The sequence below is a fragment of the Chroicocephalus ridibundus genome, chromosome 4, assembly GCF_963924245.1.
Source record: "Chroicocephalus ridibundus chromosome 4, bChrRid1.1, whole genome shotgun sequence".
Lineage (NCBI taxonomy): Eukaryota > Metazoa > Chordata > Aves > Charadriiformes > Laridae > Chroicocephalus > Chroicocephalus ridibundus.
This window is the reverse complement of record NC_086287.1, coordinates 1,060,403-1,084,774: the sequence shown is the minus strand read 5'-3', so window position 1 is coordinate 1,084,774 and position 24,372 is coordinate 1,060,403. Positions and strand designations below refer to the sequence as shown.

Sequence of the window (24,372 nt, the reverse complement as noted above, 5' to 3'; positions counted from 1 at the left end):
CCGGAGGGGCGGGTGGCGGGGCGGGCCGTTCCCCCGGGGCCGGGCCGCGCCTGCGCGCCGGTGCCGGCCCGGGGGCAGCCATGGCGGCGGCGGTGATCGGGCGGGCGGCGGCGGGCGCGGGGCTGCGCGGGGCGCGGCGGCGTCAAAGGCTGGGGCTGCTGCGGCGGGGCTGCGCCGGGCTGGCGGTGGATGACACGGTCAACGGGCTGAGCGACGAGCAGCGGCAGGTATGGGACGCCCCGGAGGCGGCCGCCGGGCGAGAGGCCGAAGGGGGAGAACGAGCCTGGGCCCGGACGGCGCGCCTTCGTGGGGGTGTGTCGGGGTGGCGGGCTGTGATTGGCCGCGGCCGGGGGGAGCTGGCCTATCGGCGGGCGCGCAGAGGGGGCGTGGCGCGGCCCCTCGCGGCGAGGGCGCGCCTCGGACACGTGTGCGCCAGGCCCGGGCGGGAGCGATCGCGGCGGGCCCGGCCGCGGGGCTCGGCCTGGCCTTTCATCGTCGGGGGAAGGCGTCTCCTCACCGTAAACACCGCACAGCGGAGCGCTGCGGAGAGGGAAATAAAAATTCTACTGCGTTCCCGTCGGGCCTGTGTAATCAGAAATGTGGTCACCAGTGAAACGAGTTAATTGAGACTCATCAAATCCTCTCAAAAGAAGTGTTGCAGCTCTCCCAGCTTGTTCTCTTGCCCAATGGGGGTCTTAAAGATTTAGGATGGGTGAAAAGGACCTGGGGTTGCTGGTCAACAACCGTCTGAATGTGAACCAGCAGTGTGCCCGGGTGGCCAAGAAGGCCAGCAGCATCCTGGCCTGTGTCAGTAATAGTGTGGCCAGCAGGACTGGGGCAGTGGCCGTCCCCCTGTACTGGGCACTGGTGGGGCCCCACTTCGAGTGCTGTGTCCAATTTTGGGCCCCTCACCACAAAAAAAGGCATTGAGGGGCTGGAGTGTGTCCAGAGAAGGGCAGAGGAGCCGGTGAGGGGTCTGGAGCAGGAGTCTGGTGAGGAGCGGCTGAGGGAGCTGGGGGTGTTCAGCCTGGAGAAGAGGAGGCTGAGGGGAGACCTTCTCGCTCTCTGCAGCTCCCTGAAAGGAGCGGGTAGCCAGAACAGGTCGGTCTCTTCTCCCAAGGAACAGGCCATGGGACATGAGGAAATGGCCTCAAAGTTGCGCCAAGGGAGGTTTAGGATGGATATTAGGAACAATTTTTTACACCGAAAGGGTCATTAAGCATTGGAACAGGCTGCCCAGGGAAGGGGTTGAGTCACCATCCCTCAAGGGGTTTAAAAGGTGGGTAGATGTGGCACTTAGAGACATGGTTTAGTGGTGGACTCAATGATCTTAAAGTTCTTTTCCAACCTAAATGATTCTGTGGTAATAATTCTTAGCTTTGCTGTTTCCTCCTGTGTTTGACAGCAGCCGAGCGCTACCCATCGTAGCTCTTGTCCCCTGCTGCTCCAGACAGGCTCCTGCCAAGGAAACTCTTCTGCTTGGTGCTTCTCAGGTCAGGAGCTATAGCCATGCTTTCTAGCTAATTATGACAGCGCAGGCATATGGATGTACACAATAAACTTAGTCATTCTTGCTTTTTCTTACTACAGAATTATACTTTACCAGGTTTGTGTTCATGGTTTATAGCCGTATGTATCAGCTTGAATTAACTCAATATTTCTTTGTGCTTCTACATTCAGTGAAAGGAGGAAAATATTCTTGTAATTCAGATCCGGCTGGTGGAAAAACTAAAAAAGGTATCAGAAATAGATCTTTAGTAATGTTAGTTAAGCTGTGAGTTAAGAGCACTGTAACTCTTACAAACTGTCTTAGAGTACCAGTGATGCCTGTCTGAGTCTATCCCTCAGTCTCTAATTGATTAAAGTTTTTTTATTATTATTTTAAGCTGCTTTTTTCCCCCTTCTTTTAAGCTTTATGCTCAGGTTTACTTCTGTCAACTTTGACACGATGGAAACATATCTAAAGTGTTTGGGTTTTTTTAAGTTTTTAAATCTCTCACCAGGGGTAAGGTTGTTTGGTGGTACTGGAATGGGAGGTCTGGGTAGCCATGGGAACAACAGATCTTCTGAAGTGTAGACAAGAGGCTGCTTTGGTTGTGGGCTCGAGAGAAGGGCAGAGAAGCGTGGGCGTGTTTTGGTTTGTCGCTTCTGCCCCTTCTACAGGTTCTGGTTAAACAGCAGAGACTTTCAGTCTCTAAGACTGTTCCTTCACCAGCTTTAATTTGTGGGAATAAAGAACCAGAAGGAAAAATGGGATTATTAAACTCTACCATAACATCTAGACAAAGTTGTTAAATCTTCGTATTAAAAACACTTAAGACAGTGTATATATTTTCTTAGTGTGCATATAGACTTCTGCAGAATACATGTATCTAAGTATTCAGATTTTAAAATTTAGAAAAAGCTTTTGAGACTTTTAACACTTGGATGAATGAACATACCTGACTATCAAAATTCCCCTCTGTAGGAATAGTGGGATAGCTAAGGTAGTTCCAGTTTGATATACCAACACATTTTAATTAGCATGCATGCACGCTTATTACAGGCATCTGCATATAATTAAATGAAACTGTAGGCAGCTACTGGATGGGGATAATTCATCATAAGTTCTGCTCATCAGCTTTCTAAGTTCCCTGACCAAAACCATCCCCGGCAGCAGGCAGTGGTTCAGTAGCATTCTCTCATTTGGAGTACAGTTGGTAAGGTAAAATGCTGAGAGGAACTTAAGGACATCAGTATCTTCTCTTTAAGACGCTGAAGGACATTTCGTATGGTCTTTCAGCCGCTAACCTGGAACGTCGATTTCCTCATGGTCTCGTGTTTCTGGGTTTGGGATCCTGGAGACGCCTGGCAGTGTCCAAGGGAAGCAGATGACAATATATTGATGAGATGTAACGTGTGTGTTTCTCCTCATCTCTTTCCCCAGCTTAGACAGACCATGACAAAGTTCTGTCAAGAGCATTTGGCTCCGAAGGCCCAACAGATTGACCAGGAAAACGAATTCAAAGGCATGCGGGCAAGTATTTCATGTGTGCGTTTGAAATAGATGGTAGCGAAAGCCTGTCTGTACTTTGATCTGTGCATTAGTCCAGACGAAGAATCCCAGTCTACACCACAGGAACATATGCATTAACTTTTCAAACTTGAAAGCCATCGAGAAACAGATTTTTATTTCCTGTTTTATCTTTTCTTAACAACTTTCAGCAACCTGGGGCAGAACTCAGCCAGCATGCAATTAAAAAAAAAATAATGGATTGATAATGGTTTTGTTTGGATTCTCATTGTGGCATTTCTGCTTGGCTCTGTTCAGACTCCTTCTCTGATATGTGCTTTGTATTCTCCTGGCAGAGACCATTCTTGGACATCTCAGTTCCCTCTCAAAGTTACTGTGAAAGTACTGTGTGCAAATGCTGAAATGTAGAGCTCTTTGACTGTCGAGCTGAAACTTGCCTGCCTAATAAAAACAACAAATTCTGTGCAACGGGATGGTTTGATTGATGAAAATGAGAGACCTAACTATTGGTTTTCATAAGCTCCACAAGACTTAAAAAGCTCAGAACATCTGCTAGGATTTCCCAGAGCTCTGATGTTGACATTTTCAGGGATATATGCACAGCTTTGAAGTTAAGTGTATAAATTTAGCCTGGCGCACCAGATGTCATCCAGAGCTATTCAGTAATACTTTCCGAAGTCTCTGGAGACTATTCACTGATAATTATCTTATTGCTGGACACCGAGACTGTGTGACAAGCATTCCCCTGCGTGTCCCTCATGTGGTGGAGGAGAGGCTGAAGCAGCAGCAGAGAGCTGGCCCCGCCAGCGTTCGTGTGGTCCTCATTGGTGACATCCTCTGCTACGGCAGTATCTCATGGGTTCCCTCTTGCTCCGTGATGCCGTGATCCAGGCACAGCTGATGGGGTTGTCCCTGTGCCTCCAGTCACGCAGCTGTCACTTGGGCAGTGGCATTGACAGGGTGACAAATCTGGGTAACGGGCGAGAGGAGGAGTCGGCGGTCAGGGAGAACAGCTTGTCCTCTGGCAGCTGAACTCCGTAGTGTATGTGTATGGATAGCTGAGTAGTGCCGTCCAGTCCCCACGTGTGCCTGCTGTCCTGGCAGTCTTGAAAACCTACAGGTTACCTACTTGGGTGGCCCGTGTGCATTCAGCTCCTTTAGCTTCACAAGCCCGAAGTGTTCACAAATTCTTTGTTGTGGACGCCCTTTATAACATTCCTAGTCCCGCCTGCGAGGCGGGCAGCACCTCCGTCTGCCCCAGCTGTAACATCCATTCTCTTTAATCTCTCCCAAGGACGCTTCCTTGGCTTTATTTATTAGTTTCTGTTTTACTAGAAGAGTTTTAAAGTGCCAGCTAATAGCAACTCTTCTACGAGTTTCCAGGGTTTCAGTCATGGGCAGCTTGTGCTAACAGCTATTTGAGGCAACCGCGGGCCCATCGGCTGCCAAAGCACAGTAACAAGGATGCATGAAATAAAAGACGAGCATAAATTTAAGTCATAAAGTCCTAAATAATCTTCAGCAAGAGATAGCACCTGAAAGCCCAGAAGTGCAGTTTTTGAAATTAATGGGAGGTTTTAATTTATAAAAAAATCTCCTTAAACAGGGTGATGAGTTAAATCTTAGGACCTCTCCTTGCAGAATTAAACTTAGTGATTTTTCGCTGAATTCACCTGACTGCTCCCCCGTGTAGCATAACTAACGTCCTAAGTCTGGCTGGGTTATTGGTCCGAAGGATGGAGCTGCTGCTGCAGGAGGAATAGGTGTCGGTGTATTTATCTCTGAGATGCCACAAGAATAAGGTAAATGGATGTGTCTGGTGAGCGACCTGGGAAGGCTTCTTACGCTGATACCCCGACTGCGGGTCTGGACTGACTGCTGCTTCTGTGTTTGTAGGAGTTTTGGAAGAAACTCGGGGAACTGGGAGTTCTGGGGATCACGGCTCCTGGTAAGTCTGTTCCCACCTTTTACCTTCCGCTGGGTGATCCTTCAAACAAAAGAGAGACTTCTTAAACTCTCGCTTTCCAGTTCATAACAAACTTCTCTGTGATGTGACATCCGTTTTGTCCAGAAGCTCCTACCTTCATGTCTTTTAAAAACTCTTTCACAACTTTTGTTATTCTTCACTGGCTCAGAATCTTTTTTTCCTTGTTAGACTTCTGGACAATTGCAAAATGCCTTTCACAGTTTAAAAGTGCTGTTCAGAAATGGTTTCTCCAGGTATAACATATGCAGCTCGACTGTGTTTGCGCTTCTCTAATATGAATTGTTTGCTGCAAGTTCTGAAGAATGAGAGCTATAGAAAAAAGTATCCCAGAACAAACAGCCATCTCTAATAGGAGAAGTTAAAGGGTATAAAACAAGGCTCTGAAAAGCTGTGATAACTAACGGAGAGCTGACCACATCCAACCGGTCAGAAAAAAATCAGGGTAAATCTTATTCAGCCTTGTCCAGGTTAGTTGAAAAGTGTTTTGATTAATGTTATAGATTACTGAGGCCGCTCTGGTCATGCTGAATGCACTAACGCAGTGTAATGAGGAGAAGCCCTCAGTGGAGAAAAGCAGCCAATGGGGCCTTTATTTCCCCATCGTAAAGTCTGTGTTTCTGGATGTGCGGGTGCAAAGCTTCTGCAGAAGCAAGCTGAATAGCAATGCCCTCAAATAATGCCTCTGCGTTTCTTTCAGTGGCGCTGAGTCTGCTTGAAAGAGTCTGTATTTCTGCTTTCTTTCTCTTTACTCTTCCCAATTTACTGCTGCTCCTGTTTCTTCTCACTCTTACCTTCTTTCTTCTTTGATGTTGTGCCTGAGGCTCACAGCAGTTTCCCACACTATAAATAAGCCGTCCCCTCACGAGTCCTGTCCTTTCTGATTTCCTCAAAGATTTACCTCTAAAACCCTCCTATGCCCAGAATTTTTTGCCTTATTTTTGATTGTATAGTTGTGTGCACTTTCTTTTTTGGCATTGGTTTTGTCGTAGGAGGTGGAGCCTGGGGTTTAAGGTAACGTGAAACCTTACGAGGGCATATGCTCAATTAAGTGGCATGTTTGGGCACCAGTGGATCAGGTCTATTAAGGGAGCGTTTTAAATAGCAGTGCTGTCTGCTTTCTTCTTAAAACTAAGGAAACTACGTTGGTTTGGTGTAATTTTCCGTTTATTTTATAAAGACCTAAGTTAAGAAATGCAAATACGTAGCTACCATGGAACAATAATATATATAAAGAGTAGTTTCGAAAGGGCAGCATCATCCCACATCACACTGTGGTTCATATTATATGTGAAGTTGTCTGGCAGGATTATTTTCTTGCCGTACAAAGCAATCACGGGCCAGCACCGCTTACAGCAGGCGGTTACCATCCGTGGGCACCAAACCCATCCGCTCTATAGGAATGGATAGAAAGCTCTCTTCTTTTGGCATATATGGGAAATTGTTAAACCCATCTTTTAGGATATTGACAGTAATCCCCTAAACTCCGGTTTGTGACAGAGAGGCGATTTCAGAGGCTAAAGAGCCCTGCAAGGGCACGAGTTGGGACAAGTGACAGGGAGGAAAGGCTGCGTGTAACGCCGGTGGCCATCATGTTAATTTGATGAGTTAGGGGCAGTAGCCCTCTTCCAGCCCAGGTTGTGCATTCGGCTCTTTGGCCGCTCTGAGCATACGAAGATATCTGCCCTTACCGCCGCTGCTGCTCGCTCACAGCAGTGGTGGTGATGAGGAGAAAGCACTCCCGGGTGACGTCCCCGATGGCTCCGCAGTCCTTACGTCCTCCCGCTTCAGTTCTTCTCTTCACAGTACAGCCACTCGCTTCTGGCCTGTAGAACAAAGCTTTTACATCGGGATGTGCCTGTATTTGTGTGTATATAAGTGTGTGTAGGTATATATGTGTGTATAGTTACGTAGGCTGTCAGCTGCTCAAGGCCATTATGCATTTCTCGGCCTTAGAGTCATAGAATCATAGGGTTGGAAGGGACCTCTGGAGATCATCTAGTCCAACCCCCCTGCCAGAGCAGGGTCACCCAGAGCAGGTTACACAGGAACACGTCCAGGCGGGTTTGAATGTCTCCAGAGACGGAGACTCCCCCACCTCTCTGGGCAGCCTGTTCCAGTGCTCTGCCACCCTCAGGGTAAAGAAGTTCCTCCTCATGTTTAGGTGGAACTTCCTATGTTCCAGTTTGTGCCCATTGCCTCTTGTCCTGTCCCCGGGCACCACTGAAAAGAGCCTCGCCCCATCGTCCTGACACCCACCCTTTAAGTATTTATAAGTGTTGATAAGGTGCCCCCTCAGACGTCTTTTTTCCAGACTGAAGAGACCCAAATCCCTCAGCCTTTCCTCATAAGAGAGGTGTTCCAGTCCCCTAATCATCTTTGTAGCCCTCCGCTGCACCCTTTCCAGCAGTTCCCTGTCCCTCTTGAACCGGGGAGCCCAGAACTGGACACAGTACTCCAGGTGCGGCCTCACCAAGGCAGAGTAGAGGGGGAGGATGACCTCCCTTGACCTGCTGGCCACGCTCCTCTTGATGCACCCCAGGATGCCATTGGCCTTCTTGGCCACAAGGGCACATTGCTGGCTCATGGTCATCCTGTTGTCCACCAGGACTCCCAGGTCTCTTTCCACAGAGCTGCTCTCCAGCAGGTCAGCACCCAACCTGTACTGGTGCATGGGGTTGTTCCTCCCCAGGTGCAGCACCCTACACTTGCCCTTGTTGAACTTCATAAGGTTTCTCTCTGCCCAGATCTCCAACCTGTCCAGGTCTCTCTGTATGGCGGCACAGCCTTCCGGTGTGTCAGCCACCCCACCCAGCTTGGTGTCATCAGCAAACTTGCTGAGGGTGCACTCTATCCCCTCATCCAGGTCATTGATGAATATGTTGAACAGGACTGGACCCAGTACTGACCCCTGGGGAACACCACTCGTCACTGGTCTCCAACTAGACTCTGTGCCCCTAATCACAACCCTCTGAGCTCTGTCTTTCAACCAGTTTTCTATCCACCCCACTGTCCATTCATCTAACCCACACTTCCTAAGCTTCCCTATGAGGATGCTGTGGGAGACCGTGTCAAACGCCTTGCTTAAGTCAAGGTAGACCACATCTACCGCCCTCCCCTCATCTATCCATCTAGTCATGCCATCGTAGAAGGCTATCAGGTTAGTCAGACATGATTTCCCCTTGGTGAATCCATGCTGAGTACTTCTGATAGCTTTCCTTTCCTCCACGTGCCTTGAGATGACACCCAGAACGAGCTGTTCCATCATCTTTCCAGGGATGGAGGTGAGGCTGACCGGCCTGTAGTTCCCCGGCTCCTCCTTCTTGCCTTTCTTGAAGACTGGAGTGACATTGGCTTTCCTCCAGTCCGCAGGCACCTCGCCTGTTCTCCAGGACTTTTCAAAGATGATGGAGAGCGGCCCAGCAATGACTTCTGCCAGCTCCCTCAGCACTCTCGGGTGCATCCCATCAGGGCCCATGGACTTGTGAATATCTAGATGATCTAATTGGTCCCTCATTCGCTCCTCCTCAACCCAAGGGAAGTCGTCTTCTTTCCCTGTTACTTTATTCAATGCCTGGGACTCCTGAGGGCTGGGCCGAGCAGAAAAGACCGAAGCAAAGAAGGCATTCAGTAACTCTGCCTTCTCCACATCCTCCGTCACCATGACTCCTGCCTCATTCAGCAGTGGGCCTACAACTTCTCTGGTCTTCCTTTTGCTTCCAATATACTTGTAGAAGCTCTTTTTGTTGTGCTTGATGTCCCTAGCCAGGTCTAATTCCAAGGCGGCCTTTGCTTTCTTTGTTTCATCCCTGCACGCTCTGGTGGCATTCTTGTAATCCTCCCAAGGGGTCAGTCCCTTCTTCCACTTATTATAAACTTCCTTCTTCTCTCCCTTCTTCCTTCTTCCTTGCCTTCTCTCTCCCTGTTCTACCGCGTCCCTTTAATCTGTGCCACTGGTTTCAGACTCAGCTCAGCGTGCCCAGCTAGATTCCCAGTTACAATGATCGCGCTGCTCACTCTCACTTCATGCTCTCTTGAAATCCACATTCTTGCCACTGGTGAATTACGGCAGTTACATTTACGGATCACTCTCGTTCCAAATCGGCCACCCATCAAAATGCTGCTCCCCTGCGCATTTGTGGGCTTGGAAAAGTCCCTAGTGCCCCACATCGTGAGCAGTTTGAGGATTCCTTACTTGTTTAGGGGTCCGTGTTATGACAAGCGTGCGTGTACTTTACAAACTTTGCCTGGGTTCCCTTGTCCTCTCACCTAATACAGGTCACCGCTTTGTGATTTAATCTTCGTGGTAATATTAAGGTTGCACTTAAGGATGGTTGACCAGAAGAACTTGCTATTTTGCAAACATCAGCAGCATGTTTTAGATGTGTCCTTATGTGTGTTGTATGTATAAAACTGTGCCGTACAAGTAAATAATTGATTATGCTGAAGAAGTAGTGTCACTGTGCCTTTAAATTAAGAAAACTGAAATTCGGAGAGGATGGGGAAGGGCAGAGGTGCCCAGCTCAGGGACAGCGTCAGTCAAAACCAGAAGTTCTCTTGCAAGTGTCGGGGATCTCAGCCAAGACTGAGCCCGACCCTGGGGGGGGTGTGTGATGTGCTCCATGGTGGTTAACGTGAGGTTTCTCTTCTCCTTTCAGTGGAATATGGTGGATCTGCTTTGGGGTATCTGGACCACGTGCTGGTGATGGAGGAAATTTCTCGTGCGTCAGCAGCCGTCGGGCTCAGTTACGGCGCCCACTCAAACCTTTGTATCAACCAGCTGGTGCGAAACGGCAACGAAGCCCAGAAAAACAAGTACTTGCCCAAGGTGTGTGGCTGGAAGAGGGGAAACCGGAAAGCGAGTGGGTTTTGGCTGCGTGGAAGGATGAGTGTCTTTCACGGTGTGTAGCATTTTAAGCACTGGCCAGTATCAGTGACACAGCCTTTGGGAAATATTGTACTTGCCAAACTTGCCCTTCTCTAGCGTGTTAAATTTTGTCCTGTTAATCCATATTGACCTTGGCCTGAGCTGAGATCAGCACAGTCCAGCTCTCTGGAGCTGTGTCCCTAAATGAGGCTTCGAGGTGACGCTGGGTGATATTCTTCCAACTTCCCAAAGCGTTTTGAGATTTCTGAATGAAAGTCTCCACTTTCCTGTTTTATATTCTCCGTGTCTCACTGCCCAAATGCTTGGTTTGTTTATGCTAATTAATTACATGTGAAACTTCTTCATTGTTTGGGGTATTAATGTTTGTGACTCTAAAGTGTGTTAAACAGATTTCAGTATTTAAATGCGTGGAAAAACTTAAGTAGTACATTGAATCCCAGCTACTGAAATCATCAGTGAAATTATCAGTGCAAGGAACTTGATTTAAACCACATGCAAAGTACAGCGTGGCTTCCTCAAGGCATTGTGCAGCCTGCTAATTAATGTGTAACCCTGAATTGTCCTCATTGCTGCTCAGGTGTATTTCAATGCCCTCATTTGCTTCCTTTCAATGAGATGTGCGATCACTTTAGTTCTCCTCTGGGTTCATGACAGAGTACTTAATGGTACTTAACCAGTTTTAAGCAGATCAGGGAGACTTCTGTAGAAATGCACTGATGGATTGGATTGGTGGAACACATTGAGTCTGTTTTAAAAAAAAAAAAAAGAGATCAAAAGGAGGAGAAGACAGATAAAGTACACAGGGAGGGGGAAAAAAAAAAGGCAAGGAGAAAAGGGCAGGATGAAAGGAACAGTGCAGAGGAAGCAAGGAAGCAACAGCTATGCCAGAGCCTGGTACGAGCAGGCGCGGAAGGAGGGTGTCCACCTGCTATCGCAGTGCGGGTGGGGGGGCCAGGCTGTGAGAACATTGCGAAGAGCTTTGCAATCTCTTTTCATCCCCCTCATTGGCCTTTTGTGTACAACAACTCCTGTTTATGCAAAAGGGCAGTCGCAAAGCGCGGAACCGGGAGCGGGGGAAAGGCGTATGGCTGCCTGCGTGGTTCTTTCGGCACCTTGCTGGGGACGGTGTTTTATAAGCAGGGCTGTACTCGTGTAGCTCAGACACGAGTTGAGTTGAGTCATCCTTCTCATCCCACTGGGATTTGGTTCTGTTCCCTTGGCACAGCGGCACAAGGGAGCTCCCTGCCAGGGCTCTGCCGGGAGCTACGGCTCCCGGTGACAGTTCCTGCGTAGAACTGCTGCTGGGGAGACCCAGCGCGGGAGGAAAAAAGGGAGGCAGGCTAAGGAGGGGACAGGAACAATGCGACCATTCTTCCTCCCTTTCTCATATTTGTCTTTTCTTCCAGCTAATCAGTGGGGAGCACATTGGAGCCTTAGCAATGAGCGAACCCAATGCTGGATCTGACGTCGTGTCCATGAAGCTGAAGGCAGATAAGAAAGGTAAAGCCTGTCCTGTGCTGCCTGGGTAGACAGCTGGTGGAAATAACATCTGTAAATTTAGACTAACCTCCCCAACACCACCGAGATACGATGCTTAGTCTTGGGTATACGGGGCCACGTTTGCAGGTTTGTGCTGCTTCCCAGGAGGTTCAACGTGTGATATAGGCAGGTAGTGAAGGCACAAGGTGGATGGTTGAAGGTCCAAAAGTGGACTTCTGATTGTGGTGGTGGAGGTTGGTGGTATGACGGAGCCAGTGGTAGGTGCCTTAGTTTGTCAGGCATTTGTTAAACTGTCTTTGGACTCCAGAAATTAGTTTTCTTGAACTTGGGGAGGATTTGTGCATGCTGTGCGTGGGGGTCTTAAAGAGCATCCTTGGAAGCTTGTTTTGAAATAAATGGAGTGAGGATACAGGTGTTGCTCTGTTGTGAGCTAACAGATGGCAGCTCTTTGCTTCTAGGAGACTACTTTGTTTTGAATGGGAACAAATTTTGGATCACCAATGGGCCAGATGCAGACGTTCTCATTGTTTATGCCAAAACTGATGTTAATGCTGTTCCAGCCTCCCGAGGTATAACTGCGTTCATTGTGGAGAGGGTAGGTTTGATAATTCTCTCATGCTTATTGTAGTGCGGTTTTTAAAGCTAACTCCTTCACCCTAAGTGGCGCATTTAGAAACCAGCTAGTTTTCTTTCTGTAACTCACTCCCTTGCTCAAACAAAAACTACTTTCTGCCTGAATTTTATAAAGATACGAGATTTGTGCACTGCCCCAGTGACATGCCCAGCTGGGCACTCCTGGGTTTTGGTATCCAGCCAGTCTTTAGGGTTAGAAATGTAGAGAGAACGGACAAGATTCTAATATAAAAGGCCTTGCTTGTTGCCAAAAATTATCGGAGATATTGGAGGCCTTGTAAATACATCCTACTATCCCATTATCTATCTTCGTCGGGTTTTTTTTAAGCCAAGACAGTAAAATAGCGCTATTAATTTCTTCCCCCCGTTTTTTTGCACTGCCCCTTTGTGATCCTGATTTCACAGACGTCTAGTGATTTTATTTAGTCGGTCAGAATTGAGATTTGAAATGTATTTTTACTGTCCTGACTTTGCAGGGAATGCCAGGTTTCAGCACGGCCCAGAAGCTCGACAAGCTGGGAATGAGAGGGTCCAACACCTGCGAACTGATCTTTGAAGACTGCAAGATCCCCGGTGAGCTGGGTTCAAATCATGGCAGTAGGCATGTGGTGGTTTCCTCTCTTCTTCATCAGATAAATTGGATCGCTAATTACGTGCGTGTTCAGACTGTGACCTGGAGGGCTTTGCAGATGGTTATCTGCTCCTTGGCAGCCTCTTAAGAGAGCTGGTGAAACTGGAAAAGCGCAGTCTGCTGGATGGCAGTGAAGGAGCACGGCCCTTACTGTGTCACTCCTCTTTCGCCCTGGTGGACCTAACTCTTAACCACGGCTTCTGCAAAGCCTCCGTGAGGCTTCCTCAGAAACACGTTTGCTTCCACTGGGGATCCCCATCTTGTATGTAGGAGACCTTATTTGCCTTGAATTTGTTTTTTTTTTTTCTCCAAAATCGCTGGAGACTATCCAACAGACTTCTGGTTTGCCTGTAACATTTCTGAGTTCTTTTGGGGTCAGGGCCTGACAATGGACATCCTTTCCCCCATGAGTTAGTACAGCAGGGGCCACTGTAATGGCCGTTTTTGTTACTCCGGTGGCTATTTGTGTTGATAGAAAAATTACGGCCTCTATTATAGCAAGTGGAGGAGGAGATGCCTTATCTGAGCTCATGAAAATCCTAATTGCTTATCTGCAGAGCAGGTCACTCTCCTGCTCCCCATACACCACCAAAAGCTGCTTTGCAGTAAGTGGGAGAGTTTGAGCTGAAATCTGACATTTCTAACTTTATTGGATCCCTCCGCTCTGAAATCAGAAAGGCCAGTGCCCCAGTCTTCAGATCATCTCCCGGGTAATCATCTGTACAGAACGGCGTGTTCTCATGGTAACGGGATTTCCATTTTCTGGTAACTCGGAGAAGCACATCACTGCCGTGTTGAAAGTTCACACACTTTGCACTCTGGCCATTAATGCTGCTTCTGCCTTGGAAGCTGAACCAGCTTGATGCCATTTCATGTGTCTGCAGGATCTTTCTCTCAGATCAAGATGTCCTCTAGCACTGCAATTCCATCACTTTAAAGTACGTGGGTTTCACTGTCAGCCACGCTCCACTGAGTGGCTGGGTTTTTTCTCAGAGCAAGTGTTGCCTACGGATCCATTCGGTCGTGTTGCGTTGGTGAAAGTTGGCTCGGAGCCCCAGTGTTTTACTTTTTGGCTGTGGTACGCAGCCAGCAGGTCTGCCCTCCCTGTGCAGTCAGCACACGTGTCCTTCAGCTCACCGCAAACCTACCCATCCCTTTTCCTGGACGTACAGGAAAGTGTTCAGGCCATTCAGTCCTTTTTTAGCTGCGAAATGTCATTATTCATGAACAACTTTGTCACTTTATTATTAATGATGTTGGCGTTTGTGTTCTGCGCTTCAAAGTAATGTTTGCTGTTAGTATTTTTCTTCCTTGTCAGAGGGGATTTTGAGCATTTTCTCTGAAAGCCCAGCTTCGTTCTTCTTCCTCTTTCTGGTTCCAGCGTCATGATGATGGCCCTGCAGAGGCTGCGCTTCTCCATACGCTACATCAACGTGCTTTTCGATAAGCAGGAGACAGCGCAGTCCATGAGCTGCCACTGAAAAACAGATTATTTATTTCAGGATGTGTCTGCGTGTGTCCAAGCCCTGTCTCATTTTCACTTTGCGTATCGCACCTCTCAGATCTCCTGTGATCAAAGCCTGCAGTACGTGTCAGCTCTCCTGGATGGCGTGATCAGTGGATAATCTCTGGCCATCTACAAAGCACAGTTGTTAGGCTTTAAGTTCTCTCCTGATTGTAAGAGTAGAGCCTTGCTGAGATGAGCCTTTTGTTCCTACTTCTTTTTTGATGCTTGTTAACATCAGCACGTGCTTTAGATTGTCCCAAAGTGAAACGGTTTCTTGGGGTTTTTTTCTCAGCCTATTATCTAATATGGCTATTTTCCTGTTCCGTTTTCACAGAAATAATACTTGTCTTTTTAAAATGTTCATTTCTAACAACTGCAATGTTCTGTTCGGCCCCCCCTCACAGAAGGAGGGGTAATGACTGTATTCTTCAATTTCGGAAGACTAATATACATCACTCTGGTGTGTGACAAGTGGTGAGCTTTGCCTGCTTGCCCGCGTAAGCTGTGGTTCCTGTGCTGGGAATGCTCAGGGAGGTCACCCCGGCACATCGGACCAGGCTTTGCATTCATTTCAAACTCACACTCAGACACCAGGCGGTGAGGCTGTCGGTTTGGCTTAGACACAAACTAATGGGATGGTGAAGGGGACTCCCAATTTGTCCTCCCAGGCTATTAAATCTCCTGTTCTTGTTGGTACAAATGCTGAGCTGGAAGATCTCTGGAGAGCACCTTACTCTTTAGAAAATCGGCAAGAGAAGAGCAGCGGTTGTAGATGCACTTTATAACCCTTTACTGCCTTTTCCTTTCTGGCTTTGCTTGGATTGAAAAGACGTTTCAGTGGTAGGGAGTATATGTACCGAAACTCAGCGCCTGTCTAGCTCATCCCCAACGTTTTGTCTCCAGCCGAAAGAGAAAGGTGGATGGGACTGAAAGTTTGAATCCTCTCCCCAGCGAGTGCAGGCCCTCAGACAACAGCTTGTCTTGGTTTTGCACGTAAGTAAATCACCTCCCCTTGCTGATTGCAGCTGAAAACGTCTTGGGGACGCTGAGCAAAGGAGTCTACGTTCTGATGAGCGGATTGGACCTGGAGAGACTCGTGCTGTCTGGTGGGCCACTGGGGTAAGGGTTTGTCATCTCTCATGGCTTGTAAGGCCAGAAGGATCCTTCACGATCACCCAGACCAGGGGGTCTCCAACCAGGGCAGCAGCTCCCAGTGGGATCCATCTTGGATGGAGAACCATGATACTGAGGCAACTTCTGAGGAAAGAGGAAGGGCTGGGAGGAAGAGGCTGGGTCGGAGTGGCAGGAAGGAAGGAAGCTGCAGAGGAGGCAGGAGCAGGGAGATCCTGCTGGGTTCTCCCTGGCTCTGTGGTAGCTGCTCTGGTGGACTCCTACCGGAGGGCACTCAGCCGGGCGCTCCCGCCAGCTACGGCTCGTCCACGGGCGCTCCACCTTTTCCTTTAGTTCTCCTCCCCTCTCCGCTCCTCGGGCAGTCGTCTTCCGTTTGAAAGCATCTACGTGGAACACCCTCTGAGGGGCGAGGGGTAGAAGCAGCGATGCCAGAAAGAAAGTTTGCTCATCTCTGCCTTCCAGTGTAGCACAGGCTGCAGCCCCCCCAGAGCGGGCTTTTGAAAATATCCGTCTTAACGTAAAACATTTCCAGAGATGGAAAATCTGCCTTGGTCCCCGGTTGCTTCCTTGTGTGTCCCTGCAGTATGGGATACTCTGGGAATAACCAGCCCATTTGCGTTACCGATTCCTTAAAATCTAAAACACTATCCAGACTGTCACATAGAGGGATCACCGGACTGGGTAAAGGGTTTGTTCTTCATTTATTCAGTCCTTAAGCTCCCCAGTAATTACTTTTACACTACAGTCCTTTTGTCTTCCCAAGTGGTGACTCTGTATTAATCCTCACGTGGAAAGACCATCTTCCACAAAGCAGAAGGAGGATTTTTCACCCTTCTCATTCGTGCCTACCCGTTTTTTATGGTACTAGTGCTACTAGCTATGGTGCTACTAGCTAGTGCTCCTTGAGTTTCGTGGTCTCTGGGGATGCAGCACAAACTGTCCTGGCCAGAGTTGTAAGAAAGCTCTTCGTCTCTCCGTCTCAGTCCCCAGAATTAAGAAGGTAAGACCTTACCACAAGATGTCCCAAATGAGCAATATGTAGAGCACTAGGGAGAAAGACTGAACCTTTGGATTCTATTCTTAGCATTCTTTGAGTGGAGCTATAGGGAGACAGCAGCAAGTCATTTTAGGTAGGACAACCCTTTTGCCTTGGATTGCACTTCCCAGGTTTAATTATTATTAATTAGTAGTTCTGTTGTTTTCCTTTTCATGCATATCCATGCTCTTCTTAGGCTCATGCAAGCTGTTCTTGACCACGCAATTCCATACCTACATGTAAGAGAAGCGTTTGGACAGAAAATTGGCCACTTCCAGGTGAGGAAGAAAAGGAATTAGAAATTTTTGTCATGCTTTTTTTCTTCAAAAATGTGAAGACCAGGAGCTCCGTTATGGGAGGTCTTTGCATGGAGGTTGGCTGGAGTTAGTGCTGGGGCTGCCTGCTGGAATGGTGTGGTGAGAAGGTGAAGGGATCTCTGAGCCCCTTTACCTGAGGCCATGGTTGGTGGGTGAGGGACTGTGGATGACATCTGGGAGTCTGTGACTCGACAGAACCTCCAGCTCCCTCACATATGTCTGCTGAATCCACGTCTTCTCATTTGTCTAGTTTCTCTGGGATAGTTTGGGGACGCGGTGCTCATGCAGAAAATAATCATGGAATCATAGAACTGCCCAGGTTGGAAGGGACCTTTCAGATCGAGTCCAACCATCAGCCCAATTCTGACAAAAGCCATCACTAAACCATATCTCTAAGCACTGTGTCTACCCAGCTTTTAAATCCCTCCAGGGATGGCAACTCCACCACTTCCCCGGGCAGCCTCTTCCAATGCTTGACAACCTTTTCAGTGTAAAAATTGTTCCTAACATCCATCCTAAACCTCCCCTGGCACAACTTGAGGCCATCTCCTCTTGTCCCATGGCCTGTTCCTTGGGAGAAGAGACTGACCCCCCCTGGCTACCCGCTCCTTTCAGGGAGCTGTAGAGAGCGAGAAGGTCTCCCCTCAGCCTCCTCTTCTCCAGGCTGAACCCCCCCAGCTCCCTCAGCTGCTCCTCACCAGACTCCTCCTCCAGACCCCTCACCAGCTCCTCTGCCCTTCTCTGGACACGCTCCAGCCCCTCAAGGTTGTTTTTTGTGGTGAGGGGCCCAAAACTGGACACAGCCCTCGAGAGGGGGCCCCACCAGTGCCCAGTACAGGGGGACGGTCCCTGCCCCAGTCCTGCTGGCCACACTGTTCCCGACACAGGCCAGGATGCTGGTGGCCACCTTGGCCACCCGGGCACACTGCTGGTTCACATTCAGCCGCTGCCGACCAGCACCCCCAGGTCCTTTTCCCCCGGGCAGCTCTCCAGCCGCTCTGCCCCCAGCCTGGAGCGTCCATGGGGTTGGTGTGACCCAAGGGCAGGACCCAGCACTTGGCCTTGTTGAACCTCAAATCTTCCTCTCGCTCACGTTAATGTCTCTCTCTTCCGCGCCGTGCAGCTGATGCAGGGCAAAATGGCTGACATGTACACGCGGCTGATGGCCTGCCGGCAGTACGTCTACAACGTGGCCAAGGCCTGCGACCGGGGCCATTTCAATGCCAAGGTGAGCTGGCTGCTGCCGCCTCTGCCCAGGGAGCTCCTTTCCCTTCCGTCCCTGATCCTGAGGGTGGAGTTTCTGTCCTGGGGGTTAAAACGACTCGCTCACAGCCCAAAGTGCTTTCTTTCCCCCAAAGAAAAAGCAAGCCGGGTTCCACAAGGCAACAGAGTTAGCAGCAGTAGGTGTTTACTGGAAGCCCAAAGGCACATCCTGGCTGTCGTAAGGGTCTGTAGCCTTGTTCCGAGGTGGTGTCATCTCCCTGTTGTCATCTCCACACGGGCACTGTCACCACACCTGTCAGAGGGGACGGAGTGTTTCCAGGAGGAGCACAGTGCCCTGCATCCCAAATCAAATGACGTTGGTCTCCTGTGGGTGTGATGTGCGTTTGTGAGAGAACACCTCCCCTGGGGCGCTCTTTTTTTTTCTTTCTTTTTTCCATTTTCCTTTTTTTCCTTTTTTCCTTTATTCTTGCTTTTTTCTTTTTTCTTTTTTCCTTTTTTCCTTTTTCCTTTTATTCTTTCTTTTTCTTTCCTTTCCTTCCTTTCCTTCCTTTCCTTCCTTTCCTTCCTCTTTCCTTCCTCTTTCCTTCCTCTTTCCTTCCTCTTTCCTTCCTCTTTCCTTCCTCTTTCCTTCCTCTTTCCTTCCTCTTTCCTTCCTCTTTCCTTTTCTTCCTTTTTCTTTTTTTTCTTTTCTTCTTTCTCCTTCTTTCTCCTTCTTTCTTCTTTCTTCTTCATTTTTTCTTTCTTTCTCCTTTCTCCTTTTTTCTTTCTTTTTTCTTTTTTTTTCCTGTCGTCATGTGGCCTTTGCAGACCTGACACAAGTGTTCTGCAGTGGCAGAGACTGCTGCAGCTTCTTGCTCGCTGGGGAATGAATCCTTTGCCTTTGTGACCGAGTAGCCGAGGCTTGGGAGCAGGTGTCTGTAGAGTCATGGAAAGGTCAGAGGGAGACAGGAGACGGGCAGGGGACACCTTTCCTGACTGTCATTGTGGCTCTCCTTTAGGACTGCGCTGGAGTGATCCTGTACGCGGCAGAGTGCGCTACCCAGGTGGCTCTGGATGGGATTCAGTGTCTGGGTGAGCCGCTGGCAGCGTTTGTTTCTTTGGGCGGGTGCTGGAGGGAGCCAGGGGCGGTGCAGGGGCAGTGCTTGTCCCGTCCCACCCTCAGCCCCCGAAATCAGGGAGGAGGAATGACTTGTGCCTTCTTTTCGATTGCAGGTGGGAACGGTTACATCAACGACTACCCGATGGGGCGCTTCCTGCGTGATGCCAAGCTCTATGAGATAGGGGCCGGCACCAGTGAAGTGCGCAGGCTTGTCATCGGCAGGGCCTTTAATGCCACTTTTAAGTAACATCCCCCAGTGGAGAGGCAGCACCCCGACCACCACGAGGCCTTTGACCATAGGGGCTGGAGCGCACAACTCTTTTTCTTCCTGCTTGTGATTCTGCAGTCGTCACTTGTGGACTCTTTGCCTGCTCTGTGAACAGATGCTGCCGGACTGGCCTTTGACAAAATGAATCAGATGGTAGCACGGAAGGAAAAGTGGGTTTTTCTCTTCTTGTGATCATCCTGATTCATCCTCTTCATAGGCCATCCTGATTCTCAGCGTCACAGGGCTGAGGTTCATCCAGGGGACATATTGCCATCGAAGCCGGCTGGTGGGCAGCCATTGCTGAGCACAGAAAGTCACCCCATACCCCCACCACCCAAAAAAAGGACAATGAGGGAACAATTTTGTTCTTAAAAAAAGCCAACCTGAGTGCCATTATATAGCTGGCATTTAGCATATCACTAGCGGAAGGTGAAATTTCCCATTGTGACCTTGCAATGGGATTAATAACTTCCATTTTGGGAACTCAACGCCAGCCACATCATGGGGTCGGCTGTCATGAACTCTCAATCGTCATCAATGCCCAAGCAGTGTTTTAGGGGATGATCCCTAAAACCTCGTTAAAATACCACAGCTCTTTCTTTGCCGACTTCCTTTCCTGTTCCTGCTGCTTCTCGAGATCTTTCGGTGCAGCCCCGAGTCTTTGCTGCGCTGATTGACTGCCTCCCGCTGCGTTATTCATCCCGAGGTGTCGCCATCCATCATCCTGGGAACAGTTCAACCGTCAGACCTGCATTGTGACAGCCGAGAATGGAGCGGGCAGGAGGAGGTTGACTTTTGGGGCTGGGGTTATTTGGTTGGGTTTTTTTCTGAAGGTTGTTCTTTTGGCAAAAGCACGTTCCTCACACTCCACCTTCGGCTGGCGCGAGAAGTCAGAGCGAGCGCAGCAGCGTTTGCGGGTGTTTTCAGTGCATATTGTATACAGCAAATTGACGTTTACCTAGCTTTATTAAAGAAAATTGCACAGTATACTGCCAGCCTTAAAGAGTGAATCACAAAGAAAAATGGGATGTTGTAAATACGACAGAATGATTAATTAAACAGTTGCCATGTAGGCAAACTCCCAGCAGTTTTAACAAAAAAAAGCTTAAGGCTTTCTGTATTTTTTTTGTTCGTAGTTGACATCTGTCTATACTAGGTGACAGTAGACTAATATAGAATTCTAAAATGCCACAGATTGAAGAAAAAATTATCCTTCTTGGATGGTCAGGTAGGTCACCAAGTGTTTTTCTAAAAAAGTTATAAAACTTCACTTTGTCCAGAGCTAGAAACAGCTTCTAAAATCACATTGGCAGTGCCTTCTTCCTAAACGTCATGTTTTTTCAGCTGTGGTGGATGGATGTCACCCAAAGTGTCCCAGGGTTTAATTTTCAACCTTGATCTCTGGATGGAGGTGGCAGAGAGTGGACAGAGGTGGCCCGTCAAGAATATCTTGTTGAGCTGCACCTGGAAGGGCTTTGGAAACGAGTGGTGAGGCACAAGTGAAGTGCACTTCACGTGTGAAACCCTGCCTGCGTTTCTGTACATTAATGGATGAATTTATTGATGTGACCAGACATTTCTGCTCTGTCACAGGATGATTACAGATGTCATCTTCTCCTGTAGGTGCAGATCACAAACCCGCTGCGGTCGCTACACCCCAGCCTGTGTCCCGTCAAAGACCGAGGGTGGGTTTCAGATTTGCCTGGCGGATTTGGGGAACAGATTCCCACCGTGATGAGGAAGGGCAGCCCTAGAGCCCTGCGTCCCACCCGGGGGTTTGCCAGCGGGCTGTGGTGGGGCAGGGATGCTGCAGGGATGCTGCAGAGCTCGGCTGCTCTCGGCAGTAGCTGCAGTCCCAGTAAAATGACCTGGATGAAGGGACAGAGCGCACCCTCAGCAAGTTTGCTGTTGGTACAAAGCTGGGGGGGTGGCTGACACCCCAGAAGGCCGTGCCGCCATCCGGCCAGACCTGGACAGGCTGGAGAGTTGGGTGGAGAGAAACCTTATGAAGTTCAACAAGGGCAAGCGTAGGGTGCACCTGGGGAGGAATAACCTCCCGCACCAGGACAGGTTGGGGGTGACCTGCTGGAGAGCAGCTCGGTGGGAAGAGACCTGGGAGTCCTGGGGGACAACGGGATGCCCATGAGCCAGCAATGGGCCCTTGTGGCCAAGAAGGCCAGTGGCATCCTGGGGGGCATCAGGAAGAGTGTGGCCAGCAGGTGGAGGGAGGTCATCCTCCCCCTCTGCTCTGCCCTGGGGAGGGCACAGCTGGAGCGCTGTGTCCAGCTCTGGGCTCCCCGGGTCAAGAGGGACAGGGAACTGCTGGAGAGGGGACAGCAAAGGGCTACCGAGATGCTGAGGGGACTGGAGTATTGCTCTGCTGAGGAAAGACTGAGAGCCCTGGGGCTGTTCAGCTGGAGAAGAGCAGGCTGAGAGGGGACCTCATCAACGCTCAGCAGGAGCTAAAAGGTGGGTGTCAGGAGGATGGGGCCAGGCTCTTCTCAGTGGTGCCCAGGGACAGGACAAGGGGGAACAGGCACAAACTTGACCACGGGAAGTTCCATCTCAACACGAGGAGGAACTTCTTTGCTGTGAGGGTGGCAGAGCCCTGGCACAGGCTGCCCAGAGAGGTGGGGGAGTCTCCGTCTCTGGAGACATTCAAACCCGCCTGGACGCGTTCCTGTGCCACCTGCTCTGGGTGACCCTGCTCTGGCAGGGGGCTGGAGGGGATGATCTCCAGAGGGCCCTGCCAGCCCCTGCCAGTCTGGGATTCTGTGTGGTTCTGTGCAAGCAAACTGGCGAGTGGTGGGAGCACTGGCAGGGGCGGTGGGAGCACGGGCACAGCCTCTCCAACACCTATCAGAAACTCATATTTTACCTGTCTGTTCCTCAGCTCTTCAGCACGGGAATGAATCACTGCAATTTGCCTTGAAGACTCTCAAAAGAGCACAGGAACTGAATCACCGTGTTATGATCCATCGCTGGCCAGAAGAGCTTCTCTAACGAGTGTTAGAGCCACGTCAGGATGTTGCGAGATTCAGATTGTTAAAAATAGGTTTTCTGAGGTGGAAGGGACCTGCAGATCTTTAAACCTGTCCTCTAATGTTGGAGAGGTCTATTTTTTAACACACATAATAAATAATGCCTTCACTTTCTAGGCTGATCAGCACCTGGGAGTTGAAGGTAAAATGGATCACTGTCTAACGCCTCACGGGACGGGGCGGAGGGGGAGATTCATACTTCTTAAGCCGGGTTGTGGCAACGAAACCTCCTGCACTTCCGCGGGCCGCCTGGGGAAAGGGCCGGCGTGCCTGGCGCTCGGCGGGTCTCTCTGCGGCGGGAAAAGAAGGGCTGGGGAGGGGGATAAGGGTTTTAATCTTTATACAATCCTAATAAAATAAGATCTGCTGGGTGGGCTGTGCTGGGGGGGGTGTTTCCCAGCGGAGGGTGGGTGCAGACCTTCTCTGGCGCCCACTGCAGCGTGCCCGGGCTGGCAGCGGCAAGGGCTCCCTCCCTCTCTCTTACCAATCGCAGCCTTTTCCCCTAACTCTCAGTTTTTAAAAAAAAAACCTACAGTGATACATCTGGGCTGTGCCTCGGGCCTCCTCTGGAGAGCAGCAGAGCTAACAGGGAAAGCCTGCAAGAGCGCCGTGCCTCTGGACGGCTCTGAACCCTGTCTGCTCTGAATTTGCGATGGAAATCCTCCCGGCCCGCTGAGCGCTGGGCTGATGGCAGCCCCGGACGTGCAGCATCAGCCCGGCCCGCCGGGTGCTTGCCCTGTTGGCCGCTGGCTGGCCACCAAGCAGGGAGAGACAGCGTGGGGAGCAGGGGGAATTAGTCATGAAGGCAAACACAAGGTTTATTTTAGCAGCGTGTATAAAACGTGGAGATTTTTCCAAGGGCTGCCAAGATGCTGAGGGGACGGGAACACCTCTCTGATGAAGAAAGGCTGAGGGATTTGGGTCTCCTCAGTCTGGAAAAAAGACGACTGAGGGGGGACCTTATCAAGGCTTGTAAATACTGAAAGGGTGGGTGTCAGGAGGATGGGGCCAGGCTCTTCTCAGTGGTGCCCAGGGACAGGACAAGGGGTGACGGGCACAAACTTGACCATGGGAAGTTCCATCTCAACAGGAGGAGGAACTTCTTTGCTGTGAGGGTGGCAGAGCCCTGGCACAGGCTGCCCAGAGAGGTGGGGGAGTCTCCGTCTCTGGAGACATCCCAAACCCGCCTGGACGCGATCCTGTGCCACCTGCTCTGGGTGACCCTGCTCTGGCAGGGGGTTGGACTGGATGCTCCAGAGGGCCCTGCCAACCCCCACCATTCTGTGATTCCATGATTTCTGAATGGGGCAGGTTCCTAAGGAAACATCTTGTAGCTTATTGGGAATCCAGGGGTGCTGCCTGTCCTGGTCCGGGCCCAAGGACCTGCCCCAGCAGAACCCGACAGCCGATGGGTTTGGAGGTACTCCCACCCTTGCTCTGTGTGTGCGAGGCTCCTGTCCTGCGGCAGCTGGGCAGGATTCACAGGATAGCGGATTATTGATTTCTGGAAAGGAGAAAAACCCGTGCTGGAGCTGCTGGCTCCTGGGGCACCCAGCTCGGGGGATCTCTCTCTCGCTGTGTGCGATCAGAGCTGCTCTGCAGCTTCTTCCCTGCGGTGGGACACCTGATGGAGGAACAGTGTAATCTCCTGAAGGCAGCAGAGCTCTGGCTTGGTTTGATCTCTTACAGGTGAATTTTGCGGCTGAAGGCGTTCTGCTGAGAAACAGCTACGCTTGGACCCGAGGATGTGCTAACCTCGGGATCTCAGCCAGCTGCTGCGGTGGGGTGGGTGTGCGAGGCCAAGGGTGCCACCACCAAGAGCGGGTTCTCGAGCCCTTTGGAGCACTGAGGGGGCAGGAGGGTCTGGGTCCTGCCCACCATCCTGCCACGGACACTGCAGCTCTGCTCTCTCCCAGCTCCTCAGCTGCAGAACCGGGCTGCGATAAATACCGACGGCATTTGCACGGGGAAACTTGTTCTGTGTCCTTGATCGATGCCCCTTTGCCCTGTGAGCCCTGTTTGGAGCTAGTTGCAGGAAAAGCCAGCTTGAGGTGGAAAAGCTGGGCTTGTGCTGGGCTGGGGCGCTGCAGAAATGTGTTT

General features: G+C 50.2%; 1 protein-coding gene across 1 annotated transcript; it reads left to right on the top strand.

Annotated features, from left to right (window-relative positions):
• The first annotated feature begins 61 nt into the window (after positions 1 to 61).
• Positions 62 to 20,220, top strand: IVD (isovaleryl-CoA dehydrogenase). Its single transcript, XM_063332103.1, has 12 exons — positions 62 to 227; positions 2,927 to 3,016; positions 4,910 to 4,961; positions 9,656 to 9,825; positions 11,292 to 11,385; positions 11,844 to 11,980; positions 12,495 to 12,591; positions 15,182 to 15,275; positions 16,520 to 16,601; positions 17,764 to 17,868; positions 18,863 to 18,935; positions 19,077 to 20,220. Exons 1-12 carry the CDS (start codon positions 81 to 83, stop codon positions 19,208 to 19,210), a joined length of 1,275 nt encoding a protein of 424 aa, XP_063188173.1. The 5' UTR covers positions 62 to 80; the 3' UTR covers positions 19,211 to 20,220.
• Positions 20,221 to 24,372: the final 4,152 nt, after the last annotated feature.